Here is a 24,337-nt window from a genome sequence, read left to right as displayed (position 1 = left end):
ATTACATTAGGTATATATTATGTTATACTTTCTTATGTTCATCCACCAAAATTTCCCTTTAGTTGTACAATTCCATATTAATATTCCATATGAAGTGGATTTAACCATGCACAGTAGAGATACAGATTCAATGAAGCAGTCGTTTCACTAACATCTAATGCTCCACAAGTGCCACTTATCGATCATCTTTGGCCAGCAAACTGCATACCGCAATGCACCGCACAACCTTTACTGTATTAGGAAGAAATACTGCGAGCTGCTGCACACAGAGATCAGGGGCTCGCTGTTACACTGGGTGGATGGAGATCACAGTCACACCCACATGACACTGCCCTGTCCATCTGCTCCTCTAGTGTCTCTCAGGGGAGAGATGGGCTCGTGATTCTCTGCAGCGGCTCACAGAGGGGGTCACTGCGCAGGTGAAGCACGAAGCCCTGGACGTACCCTGCTGGCCCACACGCTGCAGGGCAGAGCCAGGCAGCAGGCTGGGCTCACTGGCCTGGAGAGAGAGACACAACAGGCTGGACTGCTCGCAGTAAGAGTTCACACCTGGACAGTGAAATCCTCTGCACCATGTGGAGCTGTGACTGTGACACCCCTTTGTCAAAACACAGCTGGAGATGATCCTGGAGCTAAATAACTCCCAACGATTAAACAGCTGGATGGGCCAGCTGGCCTCCTCTTGTTTGTCACCATTATGCTCCAAGTTTTTGTCAGCCCAAAATAACACTGTAAGTCACCTCTTCTACAACACCAAACCTTCCCCAAACAATAACCACCAAAGAAATGAAATTGCAGCTGGTTTATAACTGAAGCTCTAAACCACACCCTCTAACAACCCTAATCACACCCCCTAACAACCACAACCCTGCAGCTCAGATCAAGGAAGTGGCTCAGGGATTAGTTTCGTTTCACTAGAAACAGACTCACTGCAGCTCTGTCTCTACTGCTCCTCTCTGTGCAGTTTTTATTTGTCAGAATAATGGCAGAAGGCAGTATTTCAGTTTCTCAGGACCAGTTCAGCTGCTCAGTGTGTCTTTATTTGCTGAAGGATCCAGTGACTCTGCTCTGTGGACACAGTTACTGTTTGAGCTGTATTAAGAACCACTGGGATCAGGAAGATCAGACTGGGATCTACAGCTGCCCCCAGTGCAGACAGACCTTCACCGCAAGGCCTGATCTTGGCAGAAACACCATCCTGGCTGAAGTGGTAGAGAAATTGAAGGAGACAGGGTGCAGTGGTCCTTCCCCTGCTCACAGTCCTGCTGGCCCTGGAGACGTGCTATGTGATGTCTGCACTGGGAGAAAGAGGGGAGCTGTGAAATCCTGTCTGGTGTGTCTGGCCTCCTACTGTCAGACTCACCTCCAGCCTCACTATGAAGCTGTTCCATTGAAGAGACACAAGCTAGCTGATGCCACAGGACAACTGCAGGAGAAGATCTGCTCCACTCATGACAAACTGCTGGAGGTCTACTGCCGTACTGATGAGAAGTGTGTTTGTTATCTCTGTGCAATGGATGAACACAGAGGCCATGATACTGTCTCAGCTGCAGCAGGAAGGACTGAGAAACAGGTGAGGACTTTGAGTTTGTATTGAGTATCTATACAAGATGTTAAAGTCTGTATCTGTATCTGTAATGCTGTATCTCTCCACTGCTGAGTCCTTCTCATGTACTCAGCTGTGATCCACACAGGTTATGTCTCTGAAGTGTCTCCTGTTCTTCTGTCTGTTGTTCATTATCTCCTCCTCCTCCTCACCTTCACTGTTTCTCTCTTTACTGTCCTCATGTAGCACCGATGAACCTGTACAACTACACAGCACACTCAACATCTCTAGAGCAGACTGCACCCTCATTAATGCACAACACATTCAACACCTCTAGAGCAGACTGCACCCTCATTAATGCATAGCACACTCAACACCTCTAGAGCAGACTGCACCCTCATTAATGCACAACACATTCAACACCTCTAGAGCAGACTGCACCCTCATTAATGCACAACACATTCAACACCTCTAGAGCAGACTGCACCCTCATTAATGCACAACACATTCAACACCTCTAGAACAGACTGCACCCTCATTAACGCACAGCACACTCAACACCTCTAGAACAGACTGCACCCTCATTAACGCACAGCACACTCAACACCTATAGAACAGACTGCACCCTTCATTAATGAAGTCCTACTTTAATTTCACCACAATAGTATTATTATTAATAAAAAAAAATATTATGATATGGAATCTTTACAATGGCTTCTCAAAGCACTTTACAGAACAGAGAGATGCACAGTGAGAGGAGATAGTAGAAGGGGGTTTGATAAAACAGTAGAAAAGCAAAGGGGCAGAAACAGACCCAGGTAAATTAAAGCTCTTAATGAATAGAAGATTGTGAGTCTGAATTTAAAAGAGCCCAGGGAAGGTGAGTTATGATATCCACAGGGATAGAATTCCAGAGCTTTGGGGCGCAGCAGGAGAAGCCCTGTCACCCAGAGTGCTGACTTTGGAGACAGACAGGAGACCATAATTAGAAGAGTGAAGGTTGTGAGGTGGGGAGTAGGATGTAGTAGCTCTGGCAGGAACTAAGTTGTCAAACCATGCAGAGGCTTTTAGGGGAGCATGAGGATTTTAAAGTCAACATGAAACCTGGTAGGAAGCCAGTGTAGGGACTCCAGGACAGGAGTAATGTGGTCACTTGCACTAGACCTGGTGAGGACTCTGGCTGCCAAATTCTGGACATACTGTAGTTTGTTCAGTGTGGGCTTAGAAGCTCCACTGAGTGGAGCGTTACAGTAGTCAAAGCGTTACAACTATAGAGCGGTACAGTATTATCAACACAATTAGGAACCCCTGGCCTCACAAGTGCATGTCATTGGTGCTTCCCTACCATCCTAACACCCCTTCCATCCTCAGGATCATTAACGACAACTTCCCCATCCTACAGGATAATCCCTCCACTGGTACCCTTTTTCTGACCGCCCCATCATCTCATCTCATATCACCAACCACCTAATCTGCATCACCTTCTTGTTCACAGCTCCCTTGACTGCCCTCAGCAACCATCCACACCAGGCACTTTCCCTTCCAACAGAGCTTGCTGTATCACCTGCAAGTACATATCTAACACCACACTCATTCAAGGCCCCTCAGGACAATTCCAGATCACTCAGATGACGTCTTGTACCTCCAGTAATCTTATTTGGTGCCTCTCTTGCAGAAAATGCCCAGCCAGGTTGACTCGGAGAACGCATCAGAGAACATGTTAGGGCATTGAGGATCAAAGATTTCTCCAAGCCCATAGTTTCTTATTTCACCTCTAATAGCCATGATCACACTAATCTCTGTATCCACAAAGAAGGGTTTCTTAACTCCTATTGCAGAAAGACATTAAAAACCCAAATTATCCTGAAACTAGGATCACACCTTTCGAGATAAGGTTACTGCATTTCTGGGCCAATAAACTTGTCTTCTTGCAGTTTAAATGAAGGAAATTGTGAGTCATACATGTGTTTATGTCCGAGAAGCAATTGGAGCAGAGACATGTCAGTGTCAGTTAAGTATGGACATACTGTACTGTAGATTTGAGTATCATCAGAACTCATACATGATGAAGGGTAGGGAGCCCAGTGTCAACCCCTGAGGAAGACCAGACTTAATGAGTCCAATTTCCGAGCTACAATCGCCAAGAGACAAAGTGAAAGTAATCAGTGAGGTAAGACTGGAACCATTTAAGGACAGTGTCAGAAACTCCAAACACAGTCTCAAGACAAGAAAGTGTGATGTCATGGCTGACGGTGTCGAAAGCAGCACTGAGTTCAGTAAGAATGAGGATAGAAAGAGAATGAGAATCAGAAGCCATTAGAAGATCGTTAGTGACTTTGAGCAGGCCAGTTTCTGTGCTGTGAAGTTGTCTGAAACCAGATTGGTGGGGTTAAAATAGGTTATTTAACTGAAATGTAACAGCTCGTTCTAAAACATTTGCAAGAAAGGTTAACTTGGATATAGGGTGAAAGTTGTTCAGGCTGTCCAGAGCCATGATTATTTTTCTCACATAGGGGTAACAGCAGCAGTTGTGAAGGCCACTGGTTCCACATCAGTACTCAAGGATTCATTTATTATATTGAGGACTATGGGGCAGAAAGCAGTGAAACAGGAATGAAATAAAGTGCTGGGAAGGGGATCCAATAGGCAGGTGGTGGATTTCATACACAAAAACCAGTTAACTGTGGTATAATACCTTCACCTGCTTTATTGAATCCAAGACTCACACTGGGCCATGCTGGAGTCAGATCTGACACAGAACATGTTTCTAGGAAGCAGACAGGATGTGAGATGTGGTCAGACACATGGTCTCCCTGGTCCAGAACTTAAGCCAGTGGTCAAGCACGTCAGCCACAAACTAGTAGCAACCGGACTCATCAGCACTGCTGAAGTCCTTTGTTTTGTGGATAAGACATCAGGGGTACAGAGTGTGAATTTTCCAGGGTGACTCTAAGGGGTGTCTCTGTGATGTGATTCTCTTACAGCAGAAATGTCCTGAGTGTCTCTGTTTCTCCACAGAAGCAGCTTGGGGTGACACAGACACAAACCCAGCAGAGAATCCAGGAGAGAGAGGAGGAGCTGCAGGAGCTGAGACAGGCTGTAGAGTCACTCAGAGTGGGTATTCACCAGAGCAGTGGACACACTGACACATTTCCAAAGTTGGACACTGGACAGTACCCTTAGAAAACACAACATACAGCATAATGTTGTTTGAGTGTTTTCATGTGTAATAATCCACTGTGTGTCTCCTCCCTCAGAGCTCTGCACACACAGCAGTACAGGACACTGACAGGATCTTTTCTGAGCTGATCCAATCCATTAAGAGAACATGCTCTGAGGTCACAGAGCTGATCAGAGCACAAGAGAGGGCTGCAGTGAGTCAGGCTGAAGGACTTCTAGAGCAACTGGAGAAGGAGATCACTGAGCTGAAGAGGAGAGATGCTGAGCTGAACCAGCTCTCACACACAGAGGATCACATCCATTTCCTCCAGGTAACATCACTGCTCTGTGACTCTGCAGTACGGAAGGGTGTGTTGTAACAGAAGAAATAAGGTTCTTGATCCCGAGATGAAGTGAAACAGATGAGTTTATTGCATGCAAGGAACAATAAAGCCGAAGTCTTGTTTCCCGCAAGAAACAACAAAACCGAAGTATTGTTCCCCGTATTGTTACAAACTTTTGGGTTATATACAGTTTTCTTCTCCGTTTCTGACGTCACTCGGTCTGATGGTAAAGAGGGGGGTTCATGGTATTTGGCCAGTTTATGATGTTCTGGGCAAATGGTCAGTTTAACATTACACCCAGGGGGGTTCCTAGCTGGCATCTGCACTCCTTATCAGTTAACCCCCTTTCCTGCCATAAACCCCTGCTTGTGACTTGGAAGTCTAAACCCCCTACAGAAAAGATTAAATACAAACCCCCGTCTTCACATCTTTCTTCATTCCCCCCTTATAAAATATGGCATACGTCAGTGTAGCCTATTTTTATACATACAATGTCAGGGCAGATCTTTCCTTTCTTGGCGAACAGGTATGTATTGCCATGACATTGTTCGTTCCACGGTTATGGCAAGATGTGATACATGTTTTTGTGCACGTGATGATTACAATTACACATATAAACAATACTATTCCTACAAATAAACACTGTAAAAAAGTTCCGCCCCAGGCCCCAAACACAGACTTTACCCAAGATCCAATTCCCCAATTTTCAGTATAATAGTCCTGATATTTCTGTCCCTCATTGTAAATGTGTTGGGCCAGATCTGAGATGTGCTCAGAATTATCAGGGATATATGTGCAGCATTCAGTGCCAATTACTGCACAAGTTCCTCCTTGGGCCGCCAGTACATAATCTAAAGCTAGTCGGTTCTGCATGGCCACTGTTCTGAGGGCTACCATCTCATCATTAACAGCCTTCAGACTAGATGAGGTAGAATTTGCTAATTCTTCTAAAGTCGAAGCCATTTGAATTAACTCTCGACTCAGAAAGTTCATGCCGGCTTGTGGAAATATTATACCTAAATAATATTCCCAATCAGCCAATTTTCTTTGTGGTCTGTGGTTAGGTCCGAAGGGGGTGTGGGTTTGAACACGGATATGAGGAACCACATATCCTAAATAACATGAGCCAGACCACTGGGCTGGCAACCATGGGTAGGCTCGTTTTCCACAAATGAAATATGTTCCGTTTGGCGCTCCCCATGCCTCTGAAAATAAGAAACTTATACCGAATTGTGGGGTGTGCCGATCCCATCCTGGAATTTGGAAGGTAGAGGTGGATATATTTGCAGCAATGGTAAGGTTGCAACGACTCCATCCAACCAAGTGCAGACCATTAGTGTGCTGAAAGCATATGTTTCCCTCACGTTCCTTATTTAGAGTCAGGTATGGTGGTGTATGGCTTCTGTTATATTTAGGAGCGTAAGAGCCTGTGAAACTCGTGGGCTCTAAGCCTCGCTCCTGTAGATACTGTAATGTTGTGCAGGTTAAAGTCGTGTTATGGCAACCCCCATAGTTTGTCATATTAAAATCTCCTAAATTATCCCTCCAAATGATCATGCCTATGACTTCCTCGAGACGCCAAGGAATGGCCCCCATAGGAAGTCCTCCCTGTACATATTTGGGTAATGCGGCACACACCCAGCAGGCACTTTGGTTGGTTTTCTTAGCTGTCAGATAGGAGAGGCCTAAAAAGGAATTAATTCCATGTTCTCCTTTGTGGGAGAGATGATCATTAATCCCTGCGGAACATAGTTCTACAGCAACAATTATCATTATTGACAGAAATGTTTTCATTCTGGGTCCGGGGATGAGGCTCGTCGGCAGTGTGACGCGTGGATCCAGCGATCTTTTCCTTCCACTCGAACCGCAGACTCGGTTGTCAACAGGATCTGGTAGGGTCCGTCCCACCTGGGCTGGAGAACCTGTGAAGGAAATTTCCTGATCCACACCCACTCTCCTGGGATGAGGTCGTGCCCTCCTTCAGGTGGTGGTCCCCACGCCTCCAGGACCTGCTCGCGGGCTCCTTGGGTGGCCTCTGTCAGCAACTTGCAATACTGTAACAGAGAATCAGTTAGTATACTCAAGCCTACTCTGTCATGTCCTGGAGAGTCACTCAGTCTCATGGGACGCCCCGTGATCACCTCAAACGGGCTCAGCCCCACTATTCGATTTGTCCCAGCCCGGATGCTGCACAGTACGGCGGGCAATGCATCCACCCAGGGGATCCCTCCCAAGTGGTACTTTGTCAATTTAGCTTTCAAAGTCCGGTTCACCCGTTCCACCATGCCGGAGGACTGCGGGTGATGAGGGCAATGCAGGTCCCATTTGATCCCTAGTAGGTCTGCCACCACCTGACACACTTTTCCAGTAAAATGTGTGCCCTGGTCTGAGTCTATGCGACACGGGAGTCCCCATCGGGGAATTACTTCTGTCACGGGATATTTGGCAGTTGTCTGCGCAGTCTCTCGTTTGACAGGGACAGCCTCCACCCATCTAGAAAACTGGTCCACCATCACTAGGAGGCCTGTTTTCCCTTTACAGGGTGGCAGTGAACAATAGTCTATTTGCCAGTGTCTAAAGGGCCCCTCGGGTGCAGGACGTCGAAGATTAGGAGCCCGAACCGGCGGTGCTCCAGAGGCTTTTTGGCACTCTCCACAGCGTTGTACCACATCAGCTGCGAAGGGTGTGAAGCCTGTGCCCACCCAGCTCTGAGCAAAGCGTCGAGTCATTTGGCTAACGCCTGGGTGCCCTGTGGAGTGTATTTGTTGTGCCAGGTAGGGCATTAGTTGCTTGGGACAGGCGGGTCTGCCCGTACGCTGGCACCTCCAGGTCCCATCCTTCTGCAGCCCCACATTGCGTTCCATCCAGGTCCATTTCTCAATCCTTGGAGCCTGGGCCTGGAGCTCGCTGAGCTGTTCCGTCCGGAGTGCCTGTATGTTCACTGTGCAAACTGAAATAATCTGAAGAGGTTTTTCTATAGCCCACTCCTCCCATTGCCCCAGGGCAGCTTGACGTGCTGTCCAGTCTGCTAGCTTATTGCCCCTGGCCTCGGGAGTGTCCTCTCTGCTGTGGCCCTTACATTTGACTACAGCTACCTGCTTTGGGAGTTGGAGAGCCGCAAGCAGCTCAGACACCAGATCTGCATTCTTTACCGGAGTGCCAGCAGAGGTTAAAAAATCCCTATTACTCCATAACCTTCCAAAATCATGGCATACTCCAAATGCGTATCGTGAGTCTGTGTATATTGTGGTGGTCTTGCCTTTTGCTAATTTACAGGCTTCCACCAAAGCTTTCAGTTCAGCTCGCTGTGCTGACGTGGGTACCTCAAATCTTCCCCCACATTGGATATCATGTTCTGTAGTCACAGCCCAACCCGCTTTCCTCTCCCCACTAGAATTTATGAATGAAGTTCCATCAGTGAAAAGGATGAGGTCTTCATTCCTTAGTGGTTGCTCGGCTATTTTGATGCCCTCATCTTCTCCCATTGCCCAAACATCACAGCTGTGTTCTAACATGTAGGCTTCTGATGGGTCAGGTAACAATGTGGCTGGATTAAGAGCTCCTTCACGTTCAATGGTAATATTTGGAGCCTCTAACAAGACCTGCCACTTGCTCCATCGTATCGCATTAACCTGACTGACCCGATTCAGGGACATGAGGGTGTGTACCGCATGTGGGCATCGAACAATCAGTTGTTGATCTAGCACTATGTTATTGACTGCCTGTACTGCTAGACAGACGACCTGAACGGCTCGTAGACATGGTCCCCAGCCCCTGGCTACCTCGTCCAAGGATCCAGAGTAATACCCTACCGGGCGGTACCTACCCCCATGTTCCTGTGTTAGTACAGCTGTCCAAAATCCATTCTTTTCACTTACGTAGAGGTAGAATGGTTGGTCTGTCTGAGGAAACCCCAATGCAGGAGCCTGTAACAGAGCTTGTTTTAAATCATTAAAAGCATGTTCAGCTTCAGGACTCCAAGCAATAGGATCAAGGGACCTCCCTCCCCCCTTTAATAGGTCTGTAAGTGGTTTGGCCCTTTCAGAAAAAGCATCAACCCAATTTCTATTGAAATTGCACAGACCCAGAAATGATCGGAGCTCTCTCACCGTATTGGGACTAGGGTGTGTTCGGATTGCCTGGGCCCGATCTTCTGTCAATTCCCTTTTTCCCTGACTAATCTTTTGTCCCAAGTAAATTACGGTGTCTAGGCATAACTGTGCTTTGCTATAACTAGCCTTGTGTCCTTTTTTAACCAAATGGTTGAGAATAATTTGGAGGTCCTTCTTGTGGGTTTCCTCGTCAGGAGACGCGATTAAAATATCATCCACATATTGGATAACGACGGAGGACACTTGAGGCAGCTCCCGGAGATGCCTCCGAAGTGCCATGTGATACACGGTGGGGCTGTTATGAAACCCCTGTGGTAACCTGGTCCAAGTATATTGTTCTCCATCTACAACAAAGGCGAACCAATCTTGTACCTCTGGGTGTAGAGGAACAGACCAGAACCCATTAGCCATGTCAATTACTGAAAACACCTGGTGCTCAGGGGTCAGTAGTTGAAAAATAGCAGAGGGGTCTGCTACTAAGGGGGTGAGACGGTTGATGTGTTGATTAGCTTTTGAGTAATCAACTGTGAATCGCCATGCCCCGCTGGCTTTCTTTACGGGCCATATTGGACTGTTGCTTGTACTATGTGTTTTTCGTACAATGCCTTGAGTCAATAGTTTTTGTATTACTGGTCGAACCCCTTCCTCCGCCTCTTTGTTGATTTTATATGGTTTTGTGTATGGCGGGGATTTCCCAGTAAATGTGGCGGGTTCCATATCCAGAAGCCCGCATTCGTCCTTATCCATAGTCCAAATTGGATGCCCTTTTAGTTCGTCTTTTTGGAGGGACCAGATGTTTACCTCCACCCTCTCCTCATGTACGGTTAATGTAACCCCTTGTAGGTATTTCAGAGCATCCCATCCCAACAGATCTGGGGTAGATCCTACCCACATGACAGCATTAAATGTTACCTCCCCATCTCCTAGTCTAATCTTGAGTTCTTGAGTTTCTCTGAGTGTTATTCTATTACCCCCTACACCAGTGGCCTCCAGCTCCTTCCCTGTGAACATGACACCACACCGTTTGGCTGACTGTTCAGATAAACACGATAATTGAGCCCCAGTGTCCCATAAAAGTGACATTTGAATCCCATTAATCGTGCATTGTAATTTGAGCTCTTTTTCACTCAGTTCCTGAGATAGGCGTAGGGAGGCCACTAGGGGGAGTCCTAGTTTAAAAGCTCCCTGATAGCGCGTTTGTCTGCTTCGCTCAGATCCTGTAATTGTGACAACAGGTTTTTTTGCCCCTCTCGATTCGAGGGATTGAAAGGGGGATCTCGGTATCTTCCAAACCTGCCCTCACTGGCTAATCGCTTTTTGCAATTCTTTTGCCAATGTCCGAAATTTTTACAATAATGGCACCGAGTTGTAATTTCGCTTTTTGGATTTAGTCGGGTGTCAGGGCCAGCTCCACCCTTCAGTATGGGGGGTGTCCACCCTGTTTGTATTGCCCGCACCTTAGCATACATATTTCTCTCGATTTGCCGTGCCATTTTAACTATTTCCTCAAATTGTTTAGTCGTATCTTGCCCTATTTCGGGCTCTTTTAACTGAAGGGCTTTGGCTATATCAGGCTTAAGACCGCCCAAATAAATTTGTTTAATTACAGCAGAGGCGTCGCTATTCACATCATCTTCGTCACTCAGTCCTGAGCATTCCAGCCAGAGTGTGACGAAGCGGTCAGTGAAGTCAGCCACATCCTCGCTTTCTTTTTGCTGACACGCAGATATCTTTTTCCAATCTGTCTTTGGTGGATAATTTTGTTTAAGCCATCGCCAAACCCATTCCCATCGCCCTCCCCTGCCGTTATCCTCACACAATTGCTTAAGTTCTCCGACACGCTTTTCCCCTGTCCTTCGGAGGATCATAGCGGCAGTCAGGGGGGAGATACCATAAGTATCTTTTAATTCCTGAAGCGCACTCCAGGTTCGCTGCATCCCTAATTTTGGGTGCGGTACTTCTCTAGCCCACCGGTCAATATCCTCCGGTTTTGGATTTGATCGTATTGGGGGTTCAGGGAAGGTAGGTGCGAGAACGGACCCCCTCGGCGGGGTGCGAGACGGAGTTAGAGTGGCGCTGTCATCAACGGCACCAGCCCCTGCTACATCAAGTCCTTTCCCACTTCGAGTGAGAGTACAGACCTGCGGGCGCCCTCCCTCTAACAGGGGAGACCCTGATCCGTCTTTATCACACTCATACCAAGTGTTATCCCAATCAGACCCCCCTTCTCCATATGGCCACTGAGGGAATTGATCACAATTATTTTCGTTTCCTGCCTGTTTGTTCCCCTGTGGGAGAGCAGGATATAACTTAGTCGCCGGCTGTAGCACATTAACCAGTGCAGCGTGACCAGGAGTTAATTCCTTTTTTAATTTCTCATTCTCCTGTACTGCCTCTTTTAGTTTTTTTTCTAGTACCTCTTTTGCCGCGAATAAATTATCTTTCCTCTCATTTAACGCTTTTATTTTTTCTGTGAACTCCTTCTCTTTTCTATCCCATTCTGATTTCTCCTTCATGCTAATCTGCCACCTCAGGTGTCGGCCGATCACCAGGGCTGCAGCTAAATCTTTGTTTTTGTTCCAATGTTCGTACGCTTTTTTACAGGCATCTTCGCCCCAAACTCCTTCTGACAGACTCAGCTTCTTCCTATATTTCTCTTCCCTTTCAGTCAATTTACACTTTTCTGATATGTAATCAGATACTTCCACCACTTTCTCAAAAACCCAATTAGCACACATGTTTGGTTTCTTTAAGATTTACTTTTGTCGTGTGTGAGGTAACAGCTCATTCAGTAGGGGGATGTTTTCACTTGGAAAAACCTGTGCATTACTGCACTCATTCAGCTAAGGGCATCTGTTACCTCCAGATCTAAATACCTCTCAGAGACTTTAGAGAGGATTTACACCACACTGTTCACAGGTAAGAAACGAGACCTCGAAAACCCCCTTTCTTGATCAGTAATTCACCATCCCCAGAACGCCAGCATCGCTGCTTTTGCCCCGGGGTGGACTTACGCACTGAGCTCAATCAGGGCGATTCTCGGGTCTCAACGTCCTTTAAATCCTGCTACTTAATGCTTTGCTCTTTTATTATGAGGTGTGTTTATGTTAGTGTCGTGCGTGTGTATATGTATTTCACAAACAAGGAAAACACCAAAAACATACATACATATATCTCCTCCACTCCTGCTTCCTTTAAAACAAAAAAAAACCACGCCACGCCAATCTGTGCACGATCAAGGCGTAGCTAATCTCAGGACCCTGGGCGTAATTAAAGCCCACACTAATCCTGGATTATACGTGCATTTAATGCACCACTCAGCTCCAGAACCCCGGGCGCAATTAAGGCCCACACCGATCCCGAGCCACAGAACTCCGGGTGCAATTAAGACCCACACCAGTTCTGACCTTCAGAACTCCGGGTGCAACTAAGACCCACAACAGTCCCGAACTACGTGCATTTAATGCACCACTTGCTCTAGAACCCCGGGCGCAATTAAGGCCCACACCGATTCAGAGCCTCAGAACTCCGGGTGCAATTAATACCCAAACCAGTTCTGAGCTTCAGAACTCCGGGTGCAATTAAGACCCACACCAGTCCTGACTTCACGGTAAGGGTCCAAAACCCGTTCAAAACTCCACGCGCAATTAAGGCATACACCAGCTTCGAACGCCTGTACACAATACCGCGGAACCCCTGCCAGACCAAATTCTGGGCTTACAGCAAACAACCCATTACATACACCGGTGCCTTCCCCGGGCCAGAGGAATTCAGAAACTCACGTTTACTCCGTCATCTCGGGCGATTCTCGCAGGGAGCAGAGATTTCCCAATCGGTCAGAGAGAGTCGGGACTTTTAAATAAAAGAGGAGTCCTTACCTCTTAGTTATGTGCGCGCTGACTGTCTCTCCTGCCGATGGGAAGTTCTGCGCCTTCTGGAGCATCCTGCCGACTACGCCAAATTTGTTGTAACAGAAGAAATAAGGTTCTTGATCCCGAGATGAAGTGAAACAGATGAGTTTATTGCATGCAAGGAACAATAAAGCCGAAGTCTTGTTTCCCGCAAGAAACAACAAAACCGAAGTATTGTTCCCCGTATTGTTACAAACTTTTGGGTTATATACAGTTTTCTTCTCCGTTTCTGACGTCACTCGGTCTGATGGTAAAGAGGGGGGTTCATGGTATTTGGCCAGTTTATGATGTTCTGGGCAAATGGTCAGTTTAACATTACACCCAGGGGGGTTCCTAGCTGGCATCTGCACTCCTTATCAGTTAACCCCCTTTCCTGCCATAAACCCCTGCTTGTGACTTGGAAGTCTAAACCCCCTACAGAAAAGATTAAATACAAACCCCCGTCTTCACATCTTTCTTCAGGTGTCTCTCACACAAAGCTCTCAAATGGAGCTGCTCCTGGTATCCCCCCTGGAATGTGTGTTTGAGCCCCTTGTGTTTGACTGGATACTCCTCTTTCTCTTCTGTGCTGCAGAATTTCCAGTCTGTCTGTGTCCCTCCTGGAGCTGGAGACTCACCCAGCATCCCTGTCAGTCCACACTTCTCTCCTGAGGCAGTGAGGAGAGCTGTCTCTGCACTGAAAGAGCGACTGGAGGACATCTGCAAAAAGGAATCAATAAAGATTTCCATGACAGGTTAGTGGAGAAACACACTGATATCTTTCTGGATAGCTTACATATTTCCTGTTTTTCTCTTATATTGTTACTGGATTTTCTGTGCAGTGAATGTATTTATCAAAACAGTTTATCAGTCAATAATTTAATTTCTAGGTCAAATATCTCAAATATCTGGAAGCTTTCACAGGGGCTACAGTCCCAATATAGTAGTTAAAATAGTGGCTACAGACCCAGTACAGTAGATCAGTTCTGTTACACTAGGAGATACAGTCCCAGTCTAGTAGAACATGTTATTCCCGTTACTCTGTTACTGCAGCCCTGATGAGACATTTCTCTGTGTGTCTCCCCTGTGACTGAAGCCTGCATTCTGCAGACTCCAGAGCCCAGGTCCAGAGCAGATCTTTTCTACTGTGAGTCTACAACAGCTCTCCCCTGAAATATACCTGGAGCTCAAACACACAGCAGAAACAGTGATACATAAACTGATACACACTCTGACACACACACTGATTCACACTCTGATACTTTCTGATACATGTCTGAATTCATAAAGTCAAGCTTGCAGACAGTCACTCTGTGTGCATCACAGTCACACTGTGTAAGAAACACACAGATGGACAGAGACAGAAAATCCAGTGGGGTCATTTTTTTGAGAAAATGCACTTTATTACAATGTCTACTGCACAATTCTTACAAAGAATACAATTCTAACAACAACACTTCAACAGAATGTAAAATGTCTTAAACAGAGTGATTGTCCATTATCAGTATTTCTATTTTGCAAGTGGTCAGTGAGGCTGGTTCACACAATAAGAGCCCCTCTAAGCCTCCTATGTGTTACCACTGGCTGCAGTACCCGGCTCTGAAACTGCGATTGTATATTTCTCAACAGAAGCAGTAAGGAACAGTTTTTCTGGGTTTTCTTCAGCCCCTTTATGGGGCCCTAAGACTTGTCCAGAGCTCTTTTGCTGTGATGAAACCCCACCAGGCTACATTGCTACGTCGTGCTTCATTCTGCCTTTGAGGCTCATGAGGATCCTCTCCTCCACCTCTCCTGCCTTTCTCTCTGTGTGGTGCTGGACGAGCGTGTCACTATGGATGGTAGCTCATAACCATTCCCCCTCCCAGGAGTTGTCCATTCTGTCCCACACTGCTCTGGTGAAGGTCGAGCTCTTGAACAAGTGCTCCTGCGTCTCCTCTATGAAACACGTGTCCCAGGGGCGTTGCGATTTCCTGGTGAGCGAGTACCTGTGAAGGACCTCTCTGGTCACCAGCTCTGGTGCACAGTCATCCAGCTGAGGGCCTTCAGCATGTTGTCTAGTTTTTTGGGTTGAGTCCTTACATTGGTGTCCTGTGGGATCGTCAGCCTCTCCCTGGTGACCAGTTCTTTCCTTCCCTTCCTTGTACAGGGCCCTTTATTGATACCATGCTCTGATTGTCTTGAGGCCTTATACCTCCTGCTCCACTTGACGGTGTGGGTGTAGGTATCCGGTTGCTTCTCTGCTTTGGGCCCAGTGTTGGACCACTGGATCAGGTGCTTCACTGGGAGGGAGAACCACAACCTGACCAATTACTGGTACTTGTGACCGATTGGGTCCAGCCCCTAGTGACAGAGGTTGCAGAAGAAGATGCAGTGGAGTTTCAGGGGGAAATTCGGCACGTCTCTCCCCCCTTCCTCAACGGCTGGCACATCTGGTTCCTTGTGATGTACTCGTACCTGTTCTGCCATCCCTAGCAGCCCTCGTCTGAGTCTGGCTAACAGAGGGCACACCACGACCAGGTCAGCTAAAGCCAGCAGGGTGTCTGCCTTCAACACCCTCACTTTCCCCATGAGAGTCAGCGAGCGAGTCTTCCACAGGCCCAGTTACACGTTCACCTTGACGGTCCTCTCTGTCCAGTTTATGTACTTGTTGTCCCTGCTCTGGAATGAAACCACCAGTATCATTAGGGGCTCCATGCAAAGCTTGACATTCTCTAGCGCCATTTCTCTGTCCCTCCAGGGTTCAAAAAGCTTGCCCTTGCTCCTTCTGTTTATCAGCCTCAAGTCTGAGGCCCTGGAGTACTGCTCCCTAAACTGCAGCCCACTCTGCAACCCCCTGTCTGAAATCAGGAACAGCGTCATGTGTACTGGGAGATCTTGAGGACCCCTGTGCCTCTGCCAATGGTTCTATAATGAGACCATAGAGAAGAGGTGAAACATGAAACTTTTATCGTACTGGATTCCTGAGGGATGAAATTCCAAAGATGTCTGTTCACCCCTTTGGCCAACTTCAGAGTACAGTATCTATCCAGCAGATGAAGCTTTCTCAGAATCTGAAGTGTTCCAGCGCTGTGAACAGATTGCTGTGGTTTACTCTGTTAAAGGTTTTCTCCTGGTCCAGGCTCATCACGGGCACGTTTCGGTTATTGTCACAGGGGAGCTGGAGGTTCCAGCTGACAGATCACCCTTCCACACTTGATGATGTGGGGCAGGGAGGTCCTCAGTCTGCTGGGCACTGGCTTGTTCAGGATCTTGATGTCCACACAGAGCTATGTTACCAGCTTCCAGTTTTTGAGTTGCAGAGCAGGAAGATGAAACCTTCTCTCATCGTATTTCTGAGTTTTCCCTGGCGGAAGAGTTCTTGCTCCACCTCCACCAGGTCTGCCACTGGGGTGTCCCAGAAGCAGGTGTAGAATTTCTTGGGAAGTTGCTTTGCTATTCTCCATCTGTCAGAAGTGGCAGAGTCTGTGACACTGGATTTGTTAATAACTGTGGGATATCGGGAGCAGAGCCAGTTTAACAATAACAAGCCAGCCACACTGTACAATACTGGGGGGGAAAAATAATGGTAAAATGACAGTACTTTTCCCCTGCAGCTTCACAGACACACAGCCTCTTGTGAGAGGCAGCAGTGTGACTCTGGTACAGGGGCTCCTCTGGGGTCTGTAGGCCTCTTTCTTGTCTGAGAACTGGCTGCTTCTCTTCACATGTCAGCCAGGCTGATGGGTCAGCAGGTAGGAACAGTCAGGACTTGTTCTGTCTGGACAAACAAAACAATAGAAAAACTCAACATCATTTTTCCATTCATATTAGGAGAGAAGGCATCTTTGTTGTGAGAGGGAAGGACTTACGGTGATTTTCAACGCAGAATCACTGTGGTAGAATATATTCTGTTTTTTTCATATGCACAATAGCTAGCTGATGACACAGACATATGTAAAGTATTGTGGTTGTTTAGCCACAATAAACAGAGATCTTTGTTTGTGTAGCCGCCTGTGTCCGGTTTTAATCAACTGCACTGTGTTGGAATTACAGGTAGTCTAGCTTCAGCTGTTTTTCTCTCTCTCTCGAATGTTTCGTTGATGAAGTGTACATTGGTAGTATCTTTGACTCCATCCAACATTAATTTTTTTAACAGATTCATAGGTATTCAAGGCAACGTAATTATAAATGTCAATGCAATGTAAACATATATGGATATGGAATATCCACAACATTTCTAATGTGTAATTATGTAATTTGAGCTTCATGGACCGGTGTCACCACACCTGTCTGGTTACCAAGAGATCTGGGGCAGATGCCTATAGCCTCTCAGTCCAGGGTTATTATCTTGGAAGGGGGGGCTCTTCCTAGGACAGGGGCATATCTGTGTGTCCTGAATGAGCTCTCGAGTCTAGTCAGAAAGAGACTGGGGATTATATCTTTTACTTGACCATCAGGTGTCGTATTAGTCCTGGTAAGAGAGGGGTGTTGGGGTGTTTATCTATCAATAAGGAGTCTGTTTACTGGGCTGGGGAATAAATCTGAGAGCTGTGAGCTCTACTGAGACAGGTTGCAGTGATGTGGGCTCAATAAGAGACTCAGTGGTGTGATTGACTCAGAATAGATCAGACATTTCAACATCAGTTCATTATTCTCTACTGTCAGCAATGATTGGAGTTTTTACCTCAGATATTGGGGTGACTTCACAGGGCAAGGGGAGTAAAGTTAGCTCCTGTGTTTCCATGTCAGACAGGTCTTTATCTTCTTACACAGTGTGACTGTGTATCTAAGAATGTATGTGTGAAAAAAATGCTACTATAATCATTGGGGATATTTTGTTTGAATTGAGGAACCATTCCTAGATCAAGGGTAATAAATTCTTAGTAGTTCAGGTACTGTAGGTAGTAGCGTCAGCATGCATAGGCCGCAAAGGAACAAGTTAAGGTTTATTCCTGCTGAAAAGAGAAGAAAACAGACACAACATTTTGGCTGTGGAACCTTCTTCTGGTTGTTCTTGGATTCCTGCCAAAACAAGAATGTTTCATGTTATTGTTAGTCGTTGTTAAATCTTTAATCACAAAGGTCTAAAAAGCTTTTAGATTACAGTATGCTGATAATTTAGACAGTGAAATGCAGGAGAGGTGTATTTGAAGGGTGAAGAAACAGTATTTCTGTGTCTGTTTGTGCAGATGAATGTAGAGACAGGTGTATCCGTGTGTAGCTGCGGAGAGCACTGGTAAACAGTCAACGCTCCATGTGCTAGTGTCACAGTGAGCTGAATCATTTCCTGCCTCATATATATGATGACGCCACCTACTGTAGCAATACAAATGGGGTGCTAGGGCCCCTCTACATTACCACAGGTTCTGTTTATCTCCCAGAATCACCAATGCACACACAGACCAGCGACAAGCATTTGTATTGTATAAGTGCCCTTTTTATTTTCTAAGTACATTCACATTCACCATCACCCAATGACACAGTGAAAACAGCATCTGCTGCAGCAAAAGGTCCTTCCAAGGGTTGTACTGAATTCCTGAGTGTCAGCTATCCTTTTCCTTAAAGTGCTGAAGAGAGGACACTAGAATTTTTCTTCTATCTGTGAAAGTCTTTGATGGCTCAGAGGAGAGCAGACACTTAGAAGAGAGGGATACTACTCAGTCCAACTTCCCCAGTCTCCATTAGGGTATGACTAGAAATCCTCCCATGGGCTGTGCTACATTTCCCTTGGTTTGTATCAGCTATCTGGGATGGTTTCTTTGTTCCTTTCCTAAAGAGATTTAAAAGTTTATGTACACTACCTATGTTCCAATGCCAGTGTCTCCCGTAGTCATCAGTTCCTAGACCAATAGTTCCTTGCCCCCGTGGTCTCGCACTCTGCAGCTTCCCTTGTGCTGTCTGTGTCGTCTTCAGGGTCTTGTGGGAGTCAGGAGCCCACTCTGTTCCGGCTCAGATGTTTTTATTCCTCCCCTTAGCCAATCCCCCTCAGGGGGTTCTCCGCTGTCCCTGTTGGAAATGGCTTTGCCCAGTATTATACCAGGAGGAAGCTTGTGTTGTTTGAGGGGTGTGGGAGCGCCGACCTTAGATGTTATGGGCTCTTATCACTTCTTTGTTCACTCTCCTGCTCTCCCTTTTCCTCTGTATGTCTGGTTAAAACTGTTTCCGCGACTCCTCACACCCCCAATCATCAGTTCTCATTACTTCCTGAGTGAGTTGTTCCTGACTGTTTCCTGCTAGACTGTATTCATTAGAACAACTGAAGTTGCAAGTCTTTGGGTGAGAGACAACATTGACACCATCCTGGCAATCTCCATAACCCAATCAATCCCAGCCTGTAACTGCCTCAACGGCCCACATCCTGCGACGTTAGCAGGGACCAAAAATAATACAAGAAGAGTGAAAAAGCAGTGCCTTTATAGGACCAATCCCAGCTAAATCAGCTCATCAGCTAAAAGCCAAGACTGCTGGGACTACAAAGGCGAGGCATCTACCTAGGCTCTGGCTCCACACTGGGCATACCCCTGCGTAATGCCACATAAGTCTTCCTTTTAGTTCACTAAAACAGACCTTTTAGAACATTTTAGTCATACAGACCTTTAGTCAAAAAGTACAGATGTTTGGCTTGCTGTTTACTGGGACCAACAGTAACAGTGACAGGAAGACAACAGGAGGGATAAGTCATTGTAAATGTATTCTGTTCAGTGTTTAAAGAGTGAGCAAACACCCTGTACAGGACATGTTTCTGCAGTTTCACATCAAGAGTAACAGACGTTTGGAAAGCTGTGTCAATTCTACTTGTCACAGAAATGGTAAAAACGACACACATTTAACCCAGGAACGCTCACTGACAGAGTGTTGTACTTCATGTGTACAAAAGACAGAGCATGTGCTCCTTTAGATTATTTTTTTCCAGAAATATGTCTGGAGTGTCTCTGTGGCCTGTTTTCCTCAGCACAGCTCAGACATGTCAGAGTCAGGTGCTCATGGTTAGATTAAGAGGGGTATTTACTGGGGCTGTAGTGCTCCTCTTACTGGCCAGGGGTAATAACTTTGGGGTCTTTCTCTTCAGCCCAGCTGGTGTTCTTACATGGTCCTGGTCATTAAGAAACCCAGTGGTGTGTTTCACTAAGAATGACACTGGAGTGTCAATATTATTTCATTAGTCCCACCAGAGTGAGTGTGTATTGGGGTGTTTGCCTGTGAAATTGGGGACCTCATTTCAAACATGAGTGATCTAGAGCAGTGGTTCTCAAACTTTTTGGACCAAGTACCACCCCTAATCCAACCAAAGCATCCAAGTACCACCTACAAGTCATCATCTCATAGGAACCCCAGAAATTATCAATGACCAACATGAACGCATGTGCACACACACTCACACATACATATAATAAATATTATAATAATAAACTTTGTTTGATATATTAAAATGTGGCTTCTCAAAGTGTTTTACAGAGAAAAAAACATACAAATAAAAAAGCACCATTTCAGTGAGAGGGGTGAGCCTGTTTAGTCGAGCAAAGCAGATGTGAATTAATTTTTCGAGCCCTGATACAATTCACAACAGTCTAACAGATTTTAAATCGTCAGGCATTTTCTTGACGGCAAAGGTCTCGCGGTGAATGTTGCAATGAAACCATTAATTTCTGGAGCAACCTCTCTAATTCATGCAACTACACTGCTGTGTCGGCTTGTCATTGCTCTAGCACCGTCTGTACAAACTCCGACACATTTTATCCAGTCGATGCCATTCTCTTTGATAAATTCATTCAGAAGCTGAAATACGTGCTCTCCTGTAGTTCCTGTTGGTAGCGGCTTACAGAACCGAAAGTCCTCACGGGACGTACCCTCAAACTCGTATCTAACGTAAACGAGCAAATTGGCCAAATCGACTACAGACTCATCTAATTGCAGTGAACAACATCTGCTCATCTTAACGCGTGCTGTCAGCGTACTTTTGATATAATATTTCATTTCAATAATTCTATGAATGACTGTGTCTTTCGGGGGGGCAGCAGGTCGAGCTGTTCAGCAGCTTTTTCTCCACACATAATAGTGTGGGGCTTACCTGGTTTAGCCATCCGCAAGCACGCATTTTTCCACGTTTCCGTTTTTATTTCAGTGTTTATTTTAAGTATTTATTTCATGCGCATGGGAGAGAAACACAGAGACGCTCGGTGTATTTTTCTCAAATTAACTTAGAACAGTTCTTAAATATTTCTCTGTTATTTTTCACGCTTTCCTGTGCTCACAAGATTACCAGCGTTCGTAGCACGCATTTCTATGCATTCCTGTGTTTACAACGTTGGCATTGTTCCAAAATCACGCACATTCTCCTTTCTCCATATTTGCTGGAGATACAGTAGCTTTTTAAAATACAATTGGTCACTTGCGTCCGTAGCACGCATTCCTATAGACTGGTATAGAACTACAGAGTATCTCTTGTGTCTACTGAAGTATTAGCGCGCACTGTATCGTAGTATGTAGGCTGCGTATTCGACACGTATAAAAATACAAAATATGAAAACCCGTCCGATTTTTTCAGCGCACACAACACAGTTAAAGGGTCATTTGGCGTACTACCTGGCAGCACGCCACGTACCACTGCCGGTACGCGAACCACAGTTTGAGAACCACTGATTCTAGAGGTTGTGTGTTTCCAGACTGATAGACTCTCCTGTGGAATAAGTCAGTGTGTCCTGTTCTATACAGAATAAGTATGAAATATCTGTCATGTTGGCTTCAGAGCTGCAGTGTCCAGTCTTGTTCATAACTCTCTCTCAGTATTAAGAATTAAGAGTTAATACTGCTCGTATTGTCTCCTATCAGAGAGGCGGACAGCTGAGCGCGAGCAGTCTGAAGTCAGTATGAGCGCCTCTGTTTCTCTTGTCTTTCTGTTTGGGTTTCTTGATGTGTTATTTCTGGTTTAAATTGATTATTTTGAATATTTCTTGGCATTTTCAAAGTACATGTGATGGCTTTCTTACATTTTAGCAAGGTTTTGCTTTTGCCATTACATTTTTCTGTACAATTCACCATTATACACTCTTTGAATACAGCACTTTTTTATTCTGCATCATCAGGAAAATGGAAGATGAACGAGCTGTTGAACTGGGATTTGAAATTAACCGTTTTAAAAGACAGGTTGTCTAGTTTCTTACAGTATACAGGTCATTGTGGTGGGTTTTGAAGTATTTGAAAACGAGTGGTCCAGCTGTAGTTTCTCTTGTGTTGCTGTGCAGGCTGGGAACTGTAATCGGAGGATGTTCTGAGGGTCACCTTGCTGGTATGAATAGTCACTATAACACTTTATGTAACTGGAGTTAATCATTTACTCCTATTTTCTCCGTTGTCTGCAAGTGTGTCTGCAATCAAAAACGTTGTCTTGATTATTCCTGCACCAACCCCACGAGCGCTAGAATATTAAGAGGATTTTGGGGATCATTTGGATGTCTGATACTTAGTGAAACAATAACAGAATATGTTCTTTCTCTGGCAGGGGAGAGAAGTAATTAGTAATGTAGCGCCTTCATCAGGCGCTTATGTCAGCCTCAGTAGTGTATGATGGGATAGATGGTGTTGCTAGGGAGAGCAGCTTTTAAGCATACTATGCTTTTATAATCAATAAAAGAACAATTCCACTACCACACGTCTGCATGATTATTGCCATCGCTACAGTAATTTACTTGCTTTTCTCTCTTGGTGTGTTTAGGGGACAAAGACATGTCACAGTATAATTGAGTTGAACTGGAATGTAATCGGCAGGAGCCTGTTGTGATGTTTGCTGTTTTATTCCCCAGCTGCTGTGACTCTGGACCCTGATACAGCTCACTATGGGCTCAGCCTGTCTGAGGATGGGAAGAGAGTGAGAAAGGGAGAGGAGGAACAGGATCTCTCTGACAGTGATGACAGTAATGTCAGCGTTTTCAGCGTTGTCAGCATTGTCAGTGATGACAGCGATGTCAGCGATGACAGTGACGTCAGTGATGACAGCGATGACAGCGATGACAGTGATGATGGTGATGAGGATGTGGAGGAACAGAAGCTCTCTGACAATCCTCACAGATTTGATTCCTGGCCCTGTGTCCTGAGTAGGGAGTCCTTCATTTCAGGGAGACACTACTGGGAGGTGGAGGTGAATGACAGCTGGAGAATAGGAGTGACCAGAGAGTGTGCAGAGAGGAAAGACTGGTTCAGATTCTCTCCCCAGCAGGGTTACTGGTGTCTGGACTTTGACTCTACAGGTTTCTCTGCTCTCACAGACACTGAGACTCGTCTCCCCCTCAGTCTGCAGCCCAGGAAGCTGGGTGTGTGTGTGGATATTGAGGAGAGGAAGGTCTCCTTTTACACAGTGGAGTCCAGAGCTCATCTCTACACTTTCACTGACATGGTCTTCACTCAGGGGGAGAAGATCTATCCTGTCTTCGGTACCTGGGATCGTAATAAAGACCTTGAGCTGCTGCCTGCTGTCAGTGTGGAGATTAAGCCTGTCAGTGACTCATGAACACAGACTGACTCTCTCCCAGCTCTCTGTCCCACTGGTAATATTATTAATATTAAAAGTTTAATTTGTGTTGTAGAGACCTGGTGATTATCAGGACTTGAACTACATTCATCAGAACAGCAACCACTTGTCTTAACTACTGCACTAAACTGCCATCCGGGGACAGTACCCTACATTACAGTTTATTGATCCATTACCACTATAATGAGATTTAAATATGGATGTCAAAATATCCACAAGTGATATTTGTAACTGTCCAATTTTCTCTAGTTACAGGATTCCATATTAATATTAATTCCATATGAATATTCCCTATAATGTGGTATTAAATCAGTATTACACCTTTTTTATAACAATGGCAGCAAGTGTTCTTATTACAAATTCTTTGAAAAGGATAAAACATTATAGTTTTTTAATGAAGAATATATACTTCATATACATAGAACAAGTGAATTAAACCACCGTACATTACTGAGTTAAAGACTTTGATGCATAAAATATTTATGAAGATGGTGGAATATTGTGTACTTTTTTATATATTTAGCTACCACTACCATCTACTGCATGTACATGAGGTATATATTACATATGAGACTGTATGGCTTTAAAACCACTATAGTGCGGTATGTGTGAAATATATTTTTAATAAAAAAATTAAAGTTAAATTGTTTCCTGATTACTTGTTGCTGGAGTTTGAATTACATGAGGTATATATTATGTTATACTTTCTTATGTTCATCCACCATATCATGTTCCACTTCTGATTTTTTGTTTTACTAGCAACATTTCCCTTTACATGTTTT

At 45.4% G+C, this 24,337-nt stretch overlaps 1 protein-coding gene across 1 annotated transcript; it reads left to right on the top strand.

Annotated features, from left to right (window-relative positions):
* The first annotated feature begins 113 nt into the window (after positions 1 to 113).
* On the top strand, positions 114 to 24,152 carry LOC102682882 (E3 ubiquitin-protein ligase TRIM39-like). Its single transcript, XM_069198345.1, has 5 exons — positions 114 to 1,573; positions 4,565 to 4,660; positions 4,804 to 5,037; positions 13,647 to 13,806; positions 22,831 to 24,152. The coding sequence occupies exons 1-5, from the start codon at positions 983 to 985 to the stop codon at positions 23,532 to 23,534; spliced, it is 1,785 nt and encodes a 594-aa protein (XP_069054446.1). The 5' UTR covers positions 114 to 982; the 3' UTR covers positions 23,535 to 24,152.
* The last annotated feature ends 185 nt before the right edge of the window (positions 24,153 to 24,337 follow it).

Source organism: Lepisosteus oculatus, chromosome 14 (genome assembly GCF_040954835.1).
Source record: "Lepisosteus oculatus isolate fLepOcu1 chromosome 14, fLepOcu1.hap2, whole genome shotgun sequence".
Lineage (NCBI taxonomy): Eukaryota > Metazoa > Chordata > Actinopteri > Semionotiformes > Lepisosteidae > Lepisosteus > Lepisosteus oculatus.
Note: the sequence above shows the minus strand (reverse complement) of the source record. Positions and strands in the feature narration are given on the sequence as shown.